At 58.5% G+C, this 15,976-nt stretch overlaps 4 protein-coding genes across 4 annotated transcripts; 1 reads left to right on the plus strand and 3 right to left on the minus strand.

Moving 5' to 3' along the window:
- Positions 1-398: 398 nt before the first annotated feature.
- Positions 399-1,546, minus strand: B0H64DRAFT_440991 (uncharacterized protein; the record flags this gene model as incomplete). The annotated part of the gene is made up of 2 exons (XM_062806532.1): positions 399-1,138; positions 1,210-1,546. The coding sequence occupies 2 exons, from the start codon at positions 1,544-1,546 to the stop codon at positions 399-401; spliced, it is 1,077 nt and encodes a 358-aa protein (XP_062661047.1).
- Positions 1,547-3,555: 2,009 nt separating this feature from the next.
- Positions 3,556-4,956, plus strand: B0H64DRAFT_416568 (pyridoxal phosphate-dependent transferase; the record flags this gene model as incomplete). The annotated part of the gene is made up of 3 exons (XM_062805173.1): positions 3,556-4,469; positions 4,523-4,715; positions 4,780-4,956. The coding sequence occupies 3 exons, from the start codon at positions 3,556-3,558 to the stop codon at positions 4,954-4,956; spliced, it is 1,284 nt and encodes a 427-aa protein (XP_062661048.1).
- A 160-nt stretch (positions 4,957-5,116) lies between these two features.
- On the minus strand, positions 5,117-7,885 carry B0H64DRAFT_457739 (uncharacterized protein). The gene is made up of 7 exons (XM_062807392.1): positions 7,166-7,885; positions 6,895-7,058; positions 6,680-6,832; positions 6,412-6,629; positions 6,326-6,358; positions 6,132-6,262; positions 5,117-6,068 (listed from the first exon to the last, which is right to left on the minus strand). Exons 1-7 carry the CDS (start codon positions 7,657-7,659, stop codon positions 5,234-5,236), a joined length of 2,028 nt encoding a protein of 675 aa, XP_062661049.1. The 5' UTR covers positions 7,660-7,885; the 3' UTR covers positions 5,117-5,233.
- Positions 7,886-8,790: 905 nt separating this feature from the next.
- On the minus strand, positions 8,791-14,299 carry B0H64DRAFT_440994 (SepA/Bni1; the record flags this gene model as incomplete). Its single annotated transcript, XM_062806533.1, has 2 exons — positions 8,791-10,559; positions 10,609-14,299. The coding sequence occupies 2 exons, from the start codon at positions 14,297-14,299 to the stop codon at positions 8,791-8,793; spliced, it is 5,460 nt and encodes a 1,819-aa protein (XP_062661050.1).
- Between the last annotated feature and the right edge of the window lie 1,677 nt (positions 14,300-15,976).

A 15,976-nucleotide genomic window follows, 5' to 3' on the forward strand; every position in this document is an offset into this window, starting at 1 on the left:
CAGAGCTGTGGCCACTGTAATTGGCGTGCCGGTTGAGGGACCAGAGGCCAGAAAACACCCTTGTCGGCGCTGGTCAGGGGCTTTCTCGCAAAATGACCGAACGAGGAGATCTGATCCCCGGGCCCCCAGATCGGCGCATGGTTTTTGAACACAATGGCTTTGTCAGCGGTGTTTTTACTGTTCTTTTTATCATATTTATACAGACAAACATGGTATCAACGGTGCGCCTAGCGCACGCTTTTCCATCCAAACCCCCATCCCTAACCCCCATAGCGTTGCAACCCCCCATGGCACCCAACCCAATCAACCCGCCATCCCTTCTCCCCGACGCCCTTGTTGTGATGTGTAGGTACTATGTTTGAACAGTGAACCAGCAGGTGTGAGAGCCAGACCCATTTTCACATGCCCGACCCGCTCCCCGACCCAGCAACATCCACGTTCGACCTCCCCTGCCTCGCCTCCGTCTTGAGCTCGCTCTCAAAGATGTCGACGGCCAGACTGGCCTCGACAAAATCCTCCAGCTCCTCCGTCACCGTCTTGAGCTTTTCCTTGACGGCCACGGCGCCCTCGAAGCCGACAATGTGCCGGGCGGGCGGGTTCTCGTGGCCACCGATGGCCGTCAGGGCGTGCACCGTCTCCATGACGAGCTTGTCGTAGGCGGCTGCGGGCAGGTGCGGGTAGCGGATCTGGACCTCGTCGTCGGACTGCTCGATGGCCGTGTCCGGGTTGGCGTTGAGCACGTTGCTCAGCATCTCGCGCATGTTGGGGGCTGGGTTGATCTCGGCGTCGTAGTAGGGCAGCTGCGGGGCGAAGATGATTTTGTTGGTCAAGCTCTGGATCTCCTTGTTGGGCTGCACTATGGTGACCTTTATGTTGAAAGGGGCAATCTCGTAGGCTAGCGAGTCGCAGTAACCCTCGAGTGCCCAGGTGGCGGCCGTGTACATGGGCATGCAGGGCGTGCCGATGTGGCCGCCGATGCTGGTGAGGATAATAATGTGCCCCGTGTGCTGGGCGCGGAACTGGGGCAGAGCGGCTTTGATGAAGTTGACTTGGGAGAAGAAGATGGTGTCGAATTGGTCCCGGACCAGGTTGCGTGTAGACGGCGTCGCTGAGAGCTCCTCGACAGTGCCGATGACGGCTACATTCAATAATCAGCCACTATTCCTCGACTACCAACGGTTCTGGAGTCAAACGGACTGCCACACCCACCCTCAAACTTGCAGCAAAGCAGAATGTCTATGCGTCCAAACACCTGCACGGCCTCGGCAATGGCGGCGCCGCACTGTCCCATAGCGCGGGCATCGCAGCGGATCCCGCGGATGCGGTCCTTCCAGCCCTCGCGGTCCTTGCGGTTGCTCTTGCATTCGTTGATGAGCTCGCGGAACTCGGCGCTCCGCTCCTCATCCTCAATCTCGACGGGCGGCAAGCAGGCCACCACGTAGTCACCGTGCGCCAGCAGCAGCCGGACTAGGCGGATGCTTAGCGGCGAGAGCGACGAGGTGAGGAACCATGTCCGCGGCGAGTTGTGCGTTGCTGGCTTATCCATCAGTCTGGTGAGATCTCCAACGGTTCATTTTCATTCATCAGAAATAGCGGGGAGCGGGGGTCGCAGATGCAAATGCAGATGCAGATGAGATGCAGATGCAGTAGTGGGTGCGGGTGCGGAGAGAGAGATGATGCAGCTCGGACTTTGGTTTCGACTTGGGCTTAGGCTTAGGCTTAGGCTTGGGCATGGGAGTTGGCAACACTTAGAGGTAGGGAGGGAAGAAGGAAAAGGGGCTGCGCACGAAATGATGCTGCTGGTGTCGAATGTGCGTGTCGAGACGGCCCAGCATCTGCCGTCTTCTTGTCGGCCATGCTGGTAGGCGATCACGCAGGCGAACCTGGGAACCTGCGAGAGCGGCTGTTTTCGCCAGTCAGGGGCGTCGTCGCGCGGCACGTTTGCACCTATCCTAGGTGAGGAAAGTCTCCTGAGGCGCTCCACAGGCTGTTTATTTGGTCACAGCGGGTCGGGTGTGCCAGCAACCTAAAGGGGTAGGAAACCGTTGCTGCATTAGGTAGTTATACAATACAGTGTATGCGGCTGGAGATGTAGCGAGTGAGGGCGGTTTCTTGTTGATACCAACTAGGATGACTTGATTCAGGCCACCTCGAGCAGAATGGACAGTCCGAAACCCCCGGGGCGATGGTCACTTATACGTCAAGACAAGCGTTGGTCGGCGATAGTCGACATCCCTGCCGCTTAGTTAGGTAGTTTGCTTGTGTACCGCTCTTGACCGCTGTAATCGGCTTCTAATTTCGGCGTTCGGCGGGTGTGACGGTAGATGTGATCGACGGCAACCCCAGATTGAGGCTCAAGCGGCATCCACGAGTCCGGGAGCTTGCCGAAAATGTGCTGCTTAAGGAAGCCGATGACGTCCGGCTATAACTAGCGTCGATATTCAGGCAACTAGCCAGCTGCAACGGAACCTGTCAAACTCGGGTGCTACGACAGCCGAGGACATCAGATCGCCGGGCAAAGGATATCCCTACCAAAGAAGTAATGCGTGGAGCTGATTCATACCTTAGTCAATGTGTTTTCGGCTGCTTTCGAGTGCTCTTCGAGTATAAAGTTGGTGTTGCTTGCTGGCGGTCAAACTATCGACAATCGATCATTCGTCATGCCTTTGAATTTCCCAAAGTGCATGCTGAGGATTAAACAACTGATCAACAAGCCAACAGGCGCCTCGGCCGCCAGATGTAACCACCGAGAGACGCCAGCCTCGGCCAGCCTGAGCCAGCCTCGCGCTGCGTTCCTCTCAACCCCTTTCGCGGTACCTGACCCGGGAACAAGCGACCTGATCCCGTGCCGGCCCGTATATTTTTCGGGCGAGGCCGGGCTGGATTTACGGGACTGTTGCCGGAAGTTGACTCGGAGTTGAAGAACGCAGATGGAACCTGGAAGAGACGGATGCGGGACGGGAATCCCATCACGGCCGCTGCAGGTGGCCCCCCTCCCCCCACTTCCCTTTTTCGGCTTGCAGCAGCTCGAGAGCAGGTGCTCTGAACCCCACGGCCCATCGCGCTAAGCCCCTGTAAAAGTTTTGCGTAAAACCTGGGGAAGGCGTGTGTCACTCCATTTTCAGTGGCCAGCCGACACCGACACCGGGCAAAGAGAGAAGGTCCTTGACTCTCTACCCGCTCCGAGTCGGCACCCATCATGCGCATTGGCAGCCGCCAAAAATGCAGCTCCTGCGGGTGCTTCCCGTCTCGATATGAAGACTCCAAACAAGGCGGGGTCCTGCCGACTCATCAGCGATAAAGGAGGTGCCCCGCTCCGCGACAACCAGCGGCGCGTCTTGTTGCTGTGGAGTTTCGAGTTTAAGAGTCAGATTCAACTTTAACGTCCAAGGAGTCAGAAATTCGGTCTGACTGCATTGACTTTAAGTTCTGTTCAGTTCTAAAGCACGAAACATAAAAGGAAGAATATTCCCGAGTTTGCCAAATAAAAAAAAAGTTAAGTAGAAAGGCAGAACCCAAGGAAGAAGAAAAAAAGAAGAGAAAAAGAACCAGAAAATGCCTACCCGCTCCGACATTACTCACTTCGGCGCCGGCCCGGCCGCTCTACCGACCGACGTGCTCCAGACGGCCGCACAAGCTCTGCTCGACTTCAATGGCACCGGCCTGGGCATCGCTGAGCACAGTCACCGTTCCGAGCTGGCCACCAACATCATCAACGAGGCCAAGGCAGATCTGGCTAGCTATCTAGACTTCCCCGCCAGCGACTATGAGATTTTGCTGATGCAAGCGGGTGGAACAGGAGAATTTTCCGCGGCCGTCTACAACCTGGTCGGTGCCTGGGTTGTCCGCCAACACGCCGCCGTCCTCAGCGAGCTGGGGAGCGGTGCCGACGAGGCCGCTGTGGTTGCTGTCCTGCGAGAGCGTGCCGAGAAGGGTCTCAAGCTTGACTACATCGTCACGGGTGGATGGTCACTCAAGGCCTACCAGGAAGCTGTGCGTCTGCTGGGACCCGAGTACGTCAACCTGGCCGCCGACGCCCGCACCATCAACGACGGCAAGTTCGGCAAGATCCCCGACCAGAGTACCTGGAAGCTGAGCAAGGACGCCGCGCTGGTCTACTTCTGCGACAACGAGACCGTAGATGGCGTCGAGTTCCCCGAGTTCCCCGCTGTGCTGGCCCCGAATGCCGACGGCACCGGCCCGATTGTTGTGGCCGACATGTCCAGCAACATCCTTTCGAGGAGGGTGCCCGTCAGCAACTACTCTCTGCTCTTCTTCGGTGCCCAGAAGAACCTAGGGTGCACCGGCGTGACTGTGGCCGTCATTAAGAAGTCGTTCCTACCGCCGACGACGACCCAGCCGAGCCCTGCTCTCATGCGGAAGCTCGGGCTCCCGATTCCCCCGATCATGCTGCAATACGAGATCATCGCCAAGAACAACAGCTTGTACAACACGCTGAGCATCTTTGAGTGGGTATCCTCCAGCAAGGATGGTCTGGCGATAGGTAGCTGACAGAACCCAGTGTGTACATTGCCGGCCAAGTGCTGAAAAAGTTGCTCAAGACCTACCCCAACAAGGTGGACGGTCAGCAAGCGGTGTCGGAGAAGAAGGCGAACATCATCTACTCCGCGCTGGAGGCGCACCCCGAGGTGTACCGGATCGTCCCAGACAAGGCGGTGCGGTCGCGGATGAACATTTGCTTCCGCGTGACCAAGGTGAGTGGTGTATCAGTCGTTTCCCCTCTTTTGGGCTATCGAGGTAAGATACTAACATCAGCAGAACGGAAACACCGACGACACCGAGAAGGCCTTCCTCAAGGAGGCCACGAGCCTGGGCCTGACGGGCCTCAAGGGGCACCGCAGCGTCGGCGGCATCCGGGCCAGCAACTACAACTCTATCCCCTTGGAGGGAGCCGAGAAGCTCGCCAAGTTTATCGAGGCATATGCAAAGGCATAATTTTTATCTGCCTGATGATACTCACCCTTTCCCGGAAATGGTAAAGAAAGGTCAAAACAAGTATGCGCGCGGAAGATGGCCTCGAATGTGGTGACCATCTCAGGGGTAACAGCTTTGAATTTTCAACACGGTGGAATTGCATACCATCACATTGCATCAGGCTCGCTCAACGGCTAGGCTAGGATAAACAAGCAAACAAAGCATATTTCTTTGCCTCTCAACCTCAAAAAAACATCACACTCATAACACAGTAGCTACCTCGCTCTTCCCTCGTCCCCTACTGACCCATCTCCTCCTTCAACCACCCCGGCACCTCCGGCACCTTCTCCCACCCGCTCAGGTACTCCTCCCTCTTCACCCCCTCCCCATTCGGCTTCGCATAAATCCCCGTCACATACCACACCGTCTCCCCCTTGCCCACCGTACCCTGCAGCGTAGGAATCGCCGTGCGACTCTCAATCAAATTCGAGTTCGGGTCCGCATTCACCAGCGTCGCCGTCCGCCCGCCACCAGCGCCCTCCAGCGCGCGGATCCCCACGGCACCCTTGGACACCACGAACGCGCCCTCGTACCCGCCCGCCCACGCCTCGGGCGTCGCCACGTCGTAGTTGCCCATCAGCCGCGGCCGCGTGCCCTCGCTGGCGGTGGTCGCGTTGGTCGCATCGTCGTCGTACAGGCCCAGCAGCCGCCCGTCGGCCGCGCGCGAGCTGCTGATGGCGAAGCTGCCGTCGGCCGTCTGCACTTCGCGCCCCGCCGCCCGGATCTGGTGCGCCCGCACGTGCCAGTTGGGGGTGGCTTCCGTGGGCGGGACGAGGTAGGTCTTGATGTGCACGTCGGGGAAGGGCGTCCACAGCGAGACGAGCACGGGGTCGCTGCCGCGGGTTTCGAGGGTGGAGGTTGAGAGTCGTCGCGTTTTCCAGTACTCGCCGCCGTCGTCGGACAGGCCCAGTTGTGATGCCAGTGCGTATTGCTCGAGTGTGAAGAGTCCTGGCGGGACGGAGTAGCCGTATGCGGATGAGTAGGCGAAGGCGCCGTACTTGGCGTGCGTGCCTTTCATGGGGTACGAGCACGCCTGTCCGGAGGAGAGGAGCATGCAGTGCCCGCCGAGGTTGCTGGGAGGTTGTTAGTGGTGGGGTGTTGGGGATTGTGGGTGGCAGGGTAATGGCGTGACGCACCTCATGATGTGGCCTGGGTGCTTGAGCGCCTTGACCTTGGGGATCACGTCCCAGTGGTTCTCCTCCTTGGAGGTCCAGAAGGGGTGCGTCTCCGGTACGGCGAGGCAGATGAATGCCAGGCAGGCCCAGTACTGGACAGACAGTGTAAGCTTTATTCATTGAGGGTACAAGGTGTAGTAGGTAGGGTCACTCACCGGGCTCCCCGGGCTGTTGTAGTTCTCGGCCATCTGTTTCTTCGTGAGTATCGTCAACAGGCCTATCAAGGGGGATCTCTACTCACATACATGTTTGGGTATGAGTACCCAATGGTCAGCGTGCCGCTCGAGCTCCACATGTCGTTCTGTGTCTGCCACCATCTCAGGTGGCGCATCGCCATGCCCTTGACCATACCCCAGGTTAGTGGTGCGGGCAGCTCGACATCAGCGTACGCCAGGGCGCCCCAAAACGAAACCATGGCGAAGCGGTAGCCGACACTACGGCCAAAGGGAATGGACCGCCCTAGGAAAGTCAGCATTAACTAGCTTGGTCTGCGAGAGTTCTCAACTCACCCTCCTTGTCATAGTAGTGCGCCAGGTCCAGCGCTGCCATCTGAGCCCGCTTCTTGAACTCTGCGGCAGTCTCTGGGTCATCCTCGCCCGCTAGCTTAGCGTAGAGCAGTTGGAGGAAGTGAATGGCAAAGCTCGACGAGTAGTAGTCCATCTCTGGTTTTGTTAGACAACTGCCTCGTAACAGGTCAGTGATTCAGGGGTAAGTTGTGACCCACGGTGAATTCCCTCCGGTCCATCATTAGACCATCCATCTCCGCGATAGAAGGTCTCCAGATGCTTGATATCCGCGTTCAACCTCTCCTGCGAGAACTTGCCCCCATTCTTCTTCAACCCCAAATTCGCAAACACCCGGAACCACAACCAATTCGTGTTCGGCATGCTATCCCCCTTGCGTGTTAGCCATCCGGCCTCCTTTCCCCTTTCCCCTTCCACCCCCTTTCACCCACCACCAAACACAACACCAACAAAGAAAACAAACCAACTCACTTCTTCTCATTAATACTATTCCCCAACCAATTCTCCACATTCCCCCTCTCCCCCTCACTCAACCCGCCCCAAATCTCCGGCGCCACCGCCAGCGCAAACCCAATCGGGCACATCTCCACCATGCGCTGGTCATTATCCGCCGGATGGCCCCAGTAGCCCTCCGCGGCGGGATCGGTACCGGCGCGCAGGCCATCGATCCACCACTTCGCACCGCGGTACGACCCGCCGCCGGCGAGCAGGCAGGCCAAGCCCCACAGCGGGCGGGCGAAGCCCTCGACCTCGGAGGCCGTCTGGTCGAACCGCACGGCCGTCGCCCCGGGGACGCGCACGCGCGCCTTGTCGGGCGAGAAGAAGGGCTCGAGCGGGTCCAGCACTGTTTCTAAGAGGGCTTGCACCGAGGCGCGGTCCGTGAGCGCGACGGTCGCGAAGGGGTGCGGGTTGGTGTAGCCTAGTACGAGGCCCTGGGTGGCCTGCTGTTGGGGGGGTGGGGACATGGTGGTGGTTGTGGTGGTGACAATGGTGGTGAGGGTGAGGGTGTAAGTCAAGCTGGGTGGGTGGGTTGGACTTGGGAGAGTCGTCAAGTCAAACACGGAGGGAGGGTGGCTAGTTAGGATAAGGGACGGAGGACGGAGAGAGTGCGTTCTCCCAAGCAAGATAAAGACGGAGAGGATATAACCTTCACGACAATATACCTCCTTCGATATCACAGCCTCTCATTTACACAGCCAATCCCATATTTCTCCGTCTCGCAGCGCGCCATCCCGAACTAACACCCACCTTTACACCCACCTTACACCCACCTTACACCCACCTTACACCCAGGGTGGAGCCACCCAAGTTGGAGAAACGAACGCTCATGGATCATTCCTGGATGAGGGGTTGCCGTTCCTTTCGGCTTCGTCTCCCCTCCCCCTCACCACGGTGGGGGTGATGTTCGCGGCTAATTGCGAGACATGGGGAGACCTGACACTCAGCCGACGGTCCTCTCGCATGTACTTGATGATCCGTAGAAATGTCTAAAGCGGCTGATATGGTTCCACCGTCTCGGCAACACCCCGCAGGAGCTTGACACCTTGAGTGGTGGTTTTCAGGCCAAGGTGAAGATGATGAGCGGATATTGGATACGTCTAGGCTAGCCAGGAACAAAATACTGCTGTAATCCATCTTGCGGGACTGACAACCCCTTCCACACATCGAACCTGTCTTGGGTGGGGGAGGAGTTTAAATAACATTTGTTCGCCTCGTACTCAACTCATCCGGCTCCAGATCCAAGACGACCCCCAGCAGCAGCAGCAGCAGCAGCAGCAGCAGCAGCAGCCGCCATACAGCTAGATTCCATATTCCAGATACTAAACCCCACCAAACAACACGCTGCCGTGATTCAAAGTACCTCCATCCTTCCCAACAAACCCTGAGCCTCCAACCACCCCCAACCGGAGCAACTCGCCGTAGTGATATGTGCCATCTAGGCAAACAGAGCCCAAGTAGACATTACGTACTCAATATCCATGCTCAGGTATCCGTGTCCATCCAACCATCCATCCATCCCCCTCTTCCCACATCCCCCCTTCCCCATGGAACCAACACCATTCCACCAACACCACCCCCTATAAACATCAATCCATTCAACCCCCATTCACCCCCTGCCCCTCCACCTCCACCTCCACCCCCGCCGCCGCCGCCGCCGCCGCCATCTCATCCAGCCCCGGCGTCGGCGGCACCTCCTCGTCCCCCCTCCCACCATGACCATCAACAACCGAACCCTCACGGCTCAAACTCGCCCCATCCCCATTACTAGCACTCGACTGGGCCAGCTCGCGGCGCCTCCTGCGCATCTTGCGCTCCTCGTCGGCGGTCTGCCGGCGCGAGCGGCGCAGGTTCTCGCGCTTCTCGGCGTCGGCGGGGTCGTCGCCGCCGTCGGCGCCCGAGCGCATGCCCTGCAGCAGCAGCGCGGCGCGCTGCGCAACGTCGTCCTCCTCGCCAACCCCGTTCCCGTTCCCGTTCCCGCCGCTGCCGCCGCCGCCGCCCGCTGTCGTGCCTGCTGCGCTGCTGCTGCCGTCCGCGGGGTGGCCCGTGGTGGGGCTGAGGAGGTCGGAGCCGGGGGTGTTGGTGAGGTCGTCGTCGTTGACGGGGCCCGTGGCCTCGGAGCCGGGGCTCTGGATGGGGGGCAGGCTCGCGTCGAGGGCGGCGAGCTGGGCGATGTCGGGGACTTGGCCGCCGGATGCGACGCGTACTTGGTGGCGGTCCTTGAGGCGGGCGCGGCGGCGCCTGTCGCGCTGGTCTCTTGCCTGCGGCGCTGCCGCGCGGAGCTTCTCGAGCAGGCTGTCCATGGCGCCCGTGCTGGTTGGCGAGGCCAGGCTGCTCTCGGTGGAGGCCTGCGCGGCCTTGAGTGCGTTCTTCCGCTTCATGGACGCTTCGTTCTTCCGGCGCTGCTCCTCGAGCTGCGAGTTCTTGTCGTATGATTTCCTCCATTCGGAGATGAAGTACGCTAGCTTGGCAAAGAAATCGCGGCGCGCGTTCTCGTCGGCGGGGTCCTCGCCGTAGAAGGTCATGATATCGTTGTAGGTGCGCACCATCTCCTCCAGGTAGACCTGCATCTGCTCGGCCTTGCGTCGCGCGTCCTTCATACAGCGCCCGACGACCTGGGCCACGCGGTCCTGCGGGTGGAACTTCTTGGGGTCCGATAGACTGCCGGAGTCGAGGGCCTTTTGCACGTTGTTGATGTTGTCGATGTATTTCTTGGCGTCGGCTTGTACCTGCTCGATGTTGATTTTTTGTGCCGTCATAACCCCCGAGATATCGTCGGTGAAGTTCTCCCACTCCGGGTACTGGTTGCGGACGATGCGCTCGACAAGATCGGCCAGCGTAGATTGGTTCTTGTCGTCCTTGACCATGGCCAATCTGGCAAGTGACGATAGCTTGAAGCCGCGGGCCTGCTTGTTCGCGTCGTTCATGTAGTTACCGATATCCAAAATGAGGCCGAGAACGTTCATCAGAGACACCGAGTCTCGGAGCGACTCGGATACGTTGACAATCTGGCGCATCTTTTCTGTGATCTCGTCATATTCAGGCTCGAAGCTGCGCGTCAATGACAGAGCGCGCATTCTGCTCTTCCAGTAGTGGTGCAGCTCAAACGCTGTTTGTAGGTAGATCTGATCTTGCCTTGTGAGCTCGGCTGGATCCTGCTCTCTGTTCTCCTTGTTTGCTTCTGGGCCAGTCCAGTCCTTGCTGTACGGCGCCAGTTGCTTGGATGTATTGTCTGGGATGTTGCAGAGGTCGTCTTTCTGCAGGAAGTCCATGACCACAACGTTATCAAGCACTTCGTTATCGCAATGAATAATCATTTGCACCACCCTCTCAACAGAAAACTGCGAGAACTTGGCAAGGGCGATTTCTGTTCTTCGTCAGCATATGCCTGTGATTTCCTCTTAGAGTTGACTTACCGTAGGATTTCCGCAGATCGTTCGAGATAATCTGCTTCTTGTCGTCCTTTTTGGACGCCCCTGCGCCGATTCGCTTGATCTCCTTTGCCATGAAAAGCTTTTCGACCTCGTCGAGAATACCCTTCCGGCTGAGCTCGAGGTACTTCTCTTCCCTCTCTTCTGCCGAAGGCGTGTGGGCGGCCCAATGAGTGGTGAGCGGAGAGTCGACCTTCTCCCAATGGAGAGCCTTGAGTTTCTTTTTAGGCCGGACAACTGACAGGCCGAGGGATGTCGTAGGCGTGAGGTTGTTTTGCCGGGATAAAAAGTGGCCTGACATTGCGCCCGCCCCGGGCATCGGAGGCGGCGGAGGCGGAGGCATGCCCTTGCCACCGGGCGGAGGGGGAGGAGGTGGTGGTGGAGGGGGACCAGTAAACCCGGGTGGGAGAGGCGCGCCGGGAATCTGGCCGGGCATCGGAGGAGGTGGTGGTGGAGGAGGACCAGTAAAACCGGGTGGGAGAGGCGCGCCGGGAATCTGGCCGGGCATCGGAGGCGGGGGCGGGGGAGGAGGACCGGTGAAACCGGTTGCTGGCGGGGGCGCACCAGGTATCAGGCCATGAGGAGGAGGAGGCGGCGGCGGAGGAGGTGGAGGCCCCCCGAAAGCTGATGGACCGGGCGCCGTCGGAGTGGTGTCGGTGACCTCGATCTTGGGAGGCTCGTTGTCACTGGGCGTGAGCGGGGATTGCGATTCCAAGCTCGGGTGAGATGGACCAGTTGTAACGCCGTCCCCGTCCTCTGAATCGCTGCCATCGAACCTCTTGACCTTACCTTGAAGCTCATTAAACATGCCAGCGGCTTTCTTAGGGTCCATGACAGGCCGCTTGAACTCGACCACCCGTGGCTTCTCGTAAACGACACCCTCCTCATCCTCGGCAACGTCCTCAATCTCTTCCAAGACACCCTCGATCGGCTCCCCGCGAGCGCCGACGGGCTTTCTTGGAATGCGAGTCGATCTTTTGACGCTCCCAAGCATGCTGTTGGTAAAGTCTCGAGGTGGCGCACCAGCCCCTGAGTCTCCATAGCCATCCATCTCCTCGCGCAGTGCCCGCAGCTTGTCTGAGGGGCCGACGGCGTCACCCCAAACCTTGCCTTCGAGCTTGTACACGGTCTTTTGGCGTTCAAGCTGCATTTGAAGGCGCTCCATGAGCCTATCACGGTCCAGAATCCCCTGCATACGAGCGGGATCCTCGTCGCCCAGCTTGACCCCTTTAGCCGCATTGGAAGCTGCAACGTCCTGGGCATCACGGAGCATGAGATACAGCTCACGCGTTTCGAGCTCATAGCGTTGTGCTTCCTTCGCCCTGAGCGTCTGGAGATTCTCCAGCTCCGACTTCAGTCCTTCAGTCTGCCTCCTCTGCGCATCAATGAACCTCGCTTGTTCATCGATTTGCTGCTGGAGTTTGGCAACCAGCCCATCGGCGCCCATTGCCAGCTTTTCCCTCAGCTCATCCCTTTCTGCCATCGCTGCCTCGGCAAACTGGCGCGTCTCGGTAGCTTCATCAAAAGCCTGGCGGGCTTCCGAATCCGTATGCAGCTTGTCGAGCAGGCTCTGGACCGTGAAGTTGAGACTTTGCTTGAGATCCATATCTGGCAAGCGCCGGTCCATGGCCACGTAGCTCAGCATCGAATCGACGAGCTGGAACATGCGGAGACGTTCCTCGCTATCATTCTCTCGGATCAGTAGAAGATGCTGCAGAGCCGAGATGAAGTAGTCTTGAGTCTTGGTTCCCTGTAGCCGCTGCTGGATCGCATCCACAATTTGGACCGGGTCGTTGAGGTCTCTAACCTCTCCTTCCACGTTGTCCTTGATGCTGCTGTTCTCCTTCTCCAGCATGTCTTCGTAATCGATGGCCTCGTTGAGCCGGAACCGCTCTATCTGTTTGTCGATCAACTCATACTGGAAGCCCTCCATCTTGTGCAGCATGCGCTTAATACCACAGGCCGTAAACTGCGCCCTGATGTGGACGCGCATCTGCAGGTCCCCCTCGGCGGCATCGATCATCATGTTGATCAAGATGAGCGTAGCCACGACGTATTCCATCAACAGGTTCTCCATGCCGATACCTCCGCTGCGCACCTCCTCGCTCGCGCCCACGAGACTGCCCATCTTCCCTCGGCCGTCGATGGTGACCTCGACGAGGCGCATCCAAGCGTCAAAGCGGCCGTTCTCGCCCTGCTGGTTCTTGGCCACATCCATGGCCTCGATAACCTTCAAGTGCCCTTTGCCTTCGGACCAGTGGCAGAGGAATGTCAAGACTTCGCTGACAAGCTTCCTCGTCGTAAGCCGGGGCGAGATCAGGGACGTGGCCAAGGCCACGAGGACCGGCTGGTGAGCCAGGGCATCGTCTGCGCCGAACTTGTTGTTCATCAAGGCCTTTAGACACTTGGCGATATCGTACTCTCGGTCCAGGTTCTTGTCCCCCGTCGCCGAATCCAGTGTCGGTCCCATGGCGGTTTTGCGGTTGATCTTGAAGAGTACATTGGTCAAGGCTACTTGGCCCTGGCACTCGATGAAGCGTTTGACCCAGCCAATTTGCTGGGTGCGCAGGTTGACCTCGAGACTGCCGAAACCCTTGCTGTCGAGCGAGTTCTCCATGACCTTGCGCACATACCACTCCGGGCTACCCTCCTCGTCGGGCATCTGGGTGAGGTCGACGTTGCTGTACTGGCCAATCTTAGCGGTCTGCCTGCGCTTCTGCTCCCCCTGCCACTCAGTGAGGCGGTCCTGATAGATCAGGGTCCATTTCTTGGTCGGCGGGTAGGCGATCATCTGGCGCTTCGCTTGGTCCGGGAGGTTGTGCCATCCGCGCTTTTGCATGAGCGCCACGAACATCTGCTCGATGACGTTATCATCCTCTGGTTTCGGGAAGTAAAATCCCTCGCTCGTCTGAGTCCCAGAGGGAAACTTGGTGAGGCGGTTGTCCCTGGGCGAGTGGGGAGATAGGTAGGAAGACTGAGATGAGACACTAGGTAGTGCTATTTTGGATGAGCGCCTGTCTGCGGTTTGGTTGTAGTAGGGCGTTCCATTACCTGACATGATGCTTGCGGTGTCGGCTGAACTGCGACCGCCGGACGTTGTGTACGAGCTGTAGCGGGAATTATGGGACCCTGGTACATTGCTCTCTCTCGCTGGCCCCCACTGCTGGTACTGAGCCTGGCGACCGGTCGAGGCCATTGTGATGTTGGATGTGCCGGGGGCGGGGCGCGGCCCGGAGGGGTAGGGGCTACTGGGATAGGGACTGGTGGGGCGCACGCTCGATGGGTCGAAAGTCGGATACTGGTGGAAGTCGCTCGTCGCCTTGTTTAGCTGGTGTGGTAGCGGCTCCCGTCGAGAGGCCGCCTGGTCGGATTTGTGAAGGTAATCGACAGGGACTGGCGAGTTTCGGTCCGCGGTAACGGCATCGTAAGGAATCGTCGTCATGATGCCGGCGGTCGTGTTGATGCCGGACCCGGCGGATCCAGGACGGTCTAATGATATAACAGAAGAGTCTCGTTGGTGGCGTGAATGGCGCGAATTCACGGAACCTGTATCGTTGTCGGCGGAGAGATGGCGGCCTTCTTCGGCCGCATTCCGCTTGTCGGCCTTGTTCCTAGATCGGTGGAAGAATGACGAGGCTTTCCCGGAGGAGGCCCGGGACTTGTCGTAGGAAGACATGGCGTCGGGTTTGTGGGTAACGCGTGAAACAGCCGGTTCGCGAGGGGCGGGCAGCGAGCCGCCTGGGTTTGGTTTCTCAACAACAGCCGTACAGAGGGGCGTCAATCAATGCGTGGGCGACGTGGGCCGACTCGGAGGGGTGTGGTATTTGTCGTCAATGGACTCTGTGTCTCAGGCCTATGGCGCATCGCATCATCTTCCTGGGGAGCGGCCGGGGTCTGGAAGCGTATCGTCGCAGCGCCGGGGGGGTTTGTGGTTCTGTGCATAAATCGAGAATATTTAGCATGAGAACGGGGGTTTGATAGCAGTCGCCGCAGGGGGTACTGCAGTACACAGTACATAGAGCGAGCGGGAGAGGTCGGCAGGAACGCTAACATACGGGCTGCGATTTTCCGGCTCCTGTAACCGTGGGATCGTCAATGAGTCCGGTGGTGGGATGAAGTCGACAAGGGAAAGGCGCCGTCCTCGATCGCGTTGTCGGGCCGGGGTCAAACGAAAATGGCCAACGGCGGTTCTGTCACAATGGCGCGGCTTGGCTCCCGCGGCGTTGCAAGGAGCGCAGGAGCGACAAAAGAGCGAACGAACGTAATCGACCGTGGTATGTCGGAACCTGGAAGGAACGGTGCGTGCGAAGTTCCCCGCAAGCGCCTCCGGGGATGATTTGCAAGCTGGTCGGCCGCGAGCGCAACCCGGAAGTTTAGTTAGTGTAAATGGTGTAATGAGTGCGACGCCGGGAGTGTCCCTGCGAGAAACGGCCACAATTGTTGAAATCGCAGGATCGGTAACCACCGGACGCACAACACACGCACAGCATGGGGAGGTCACAAAGGGGGTCCGCGGTTCTGAAACAGGCCTAGCTTGGATCGACCCCTGGGTTCCTTCTCAGAGAGGCGACGCAGCAGGGGACCGTGCCGCGGCATGTGGCCTGTGCGTCGCCCGCGCTGATCCTGGTGTCGCACGCTTTTAACCCCGCAGCTGCAGGGTGGTCTGGTCTGAGCCACAGGATGTTTGAAACACTCATTCAAGAGTCCGCCACTGTTGGGTCCGGCTTGTTTTTTGGAACACGAGTGTTATCGTCTCAAGGCACTTTCTACCTAGTCAACGGCGAAATCATGACTAGCCAAATACTAGCCAAATGTCAATGTGGAAGCACGCAAAATAAATTCCCGATGTTGACAATATCCCACGGTTGATTTCAGTCGGTCCTAAACTGCCACCCAGATTCCGAAATGTCTTTGTTTAGTGACGATCGGAGAGTTTCTAGAACCCTCTTTCGTTGTTCCCTCCCTTTACCCTCCTTTCCCAGCACCTTGAAAGTAAAAAAAAAAAAAAAAAAAAGATATCGGGATCGCTGCAGCGCGTCCAAGAAGTTTCCAAGTGTGAGCTGTGATCCAATCATTCACATACATCCCAACACCAATCCGTCTGTGGTTGAGAACAAGGGAATGCAAGATCGATATCAAACGACCGGGCCGGGGCCGCTGACGGGTCCACCATAATTGCGGGATGCCAAGAAGGTCCACATGGAATTCGGTTGCCAAGACGTGTGTCCCGGCAATTGCATGGGCCGCGTTGCCAGCTTGCGCATCGGGTGATCGCATTCAGGAACCTTGACCAACGCTAGCCGTGCACTTTGATTTGCTTTTTGAACACTCTGTTGGCCCCCGTGGTGCAGAT

This window comes from Chaetomium fimeti (genome assembly GCF_033439085.1).
Source record: "Chaetomium fimeti strain CBS 168.71 chromosome Unknown B0H64scaffold_3, whole genome shotgun sequence".
Lineage (NCBI taxonomy): Eukaryota > Fungi > Ascomycota > Sordariomycetes > Sordariales > Chaetomiaceae > Chaetomium > Chaetomium fimeti.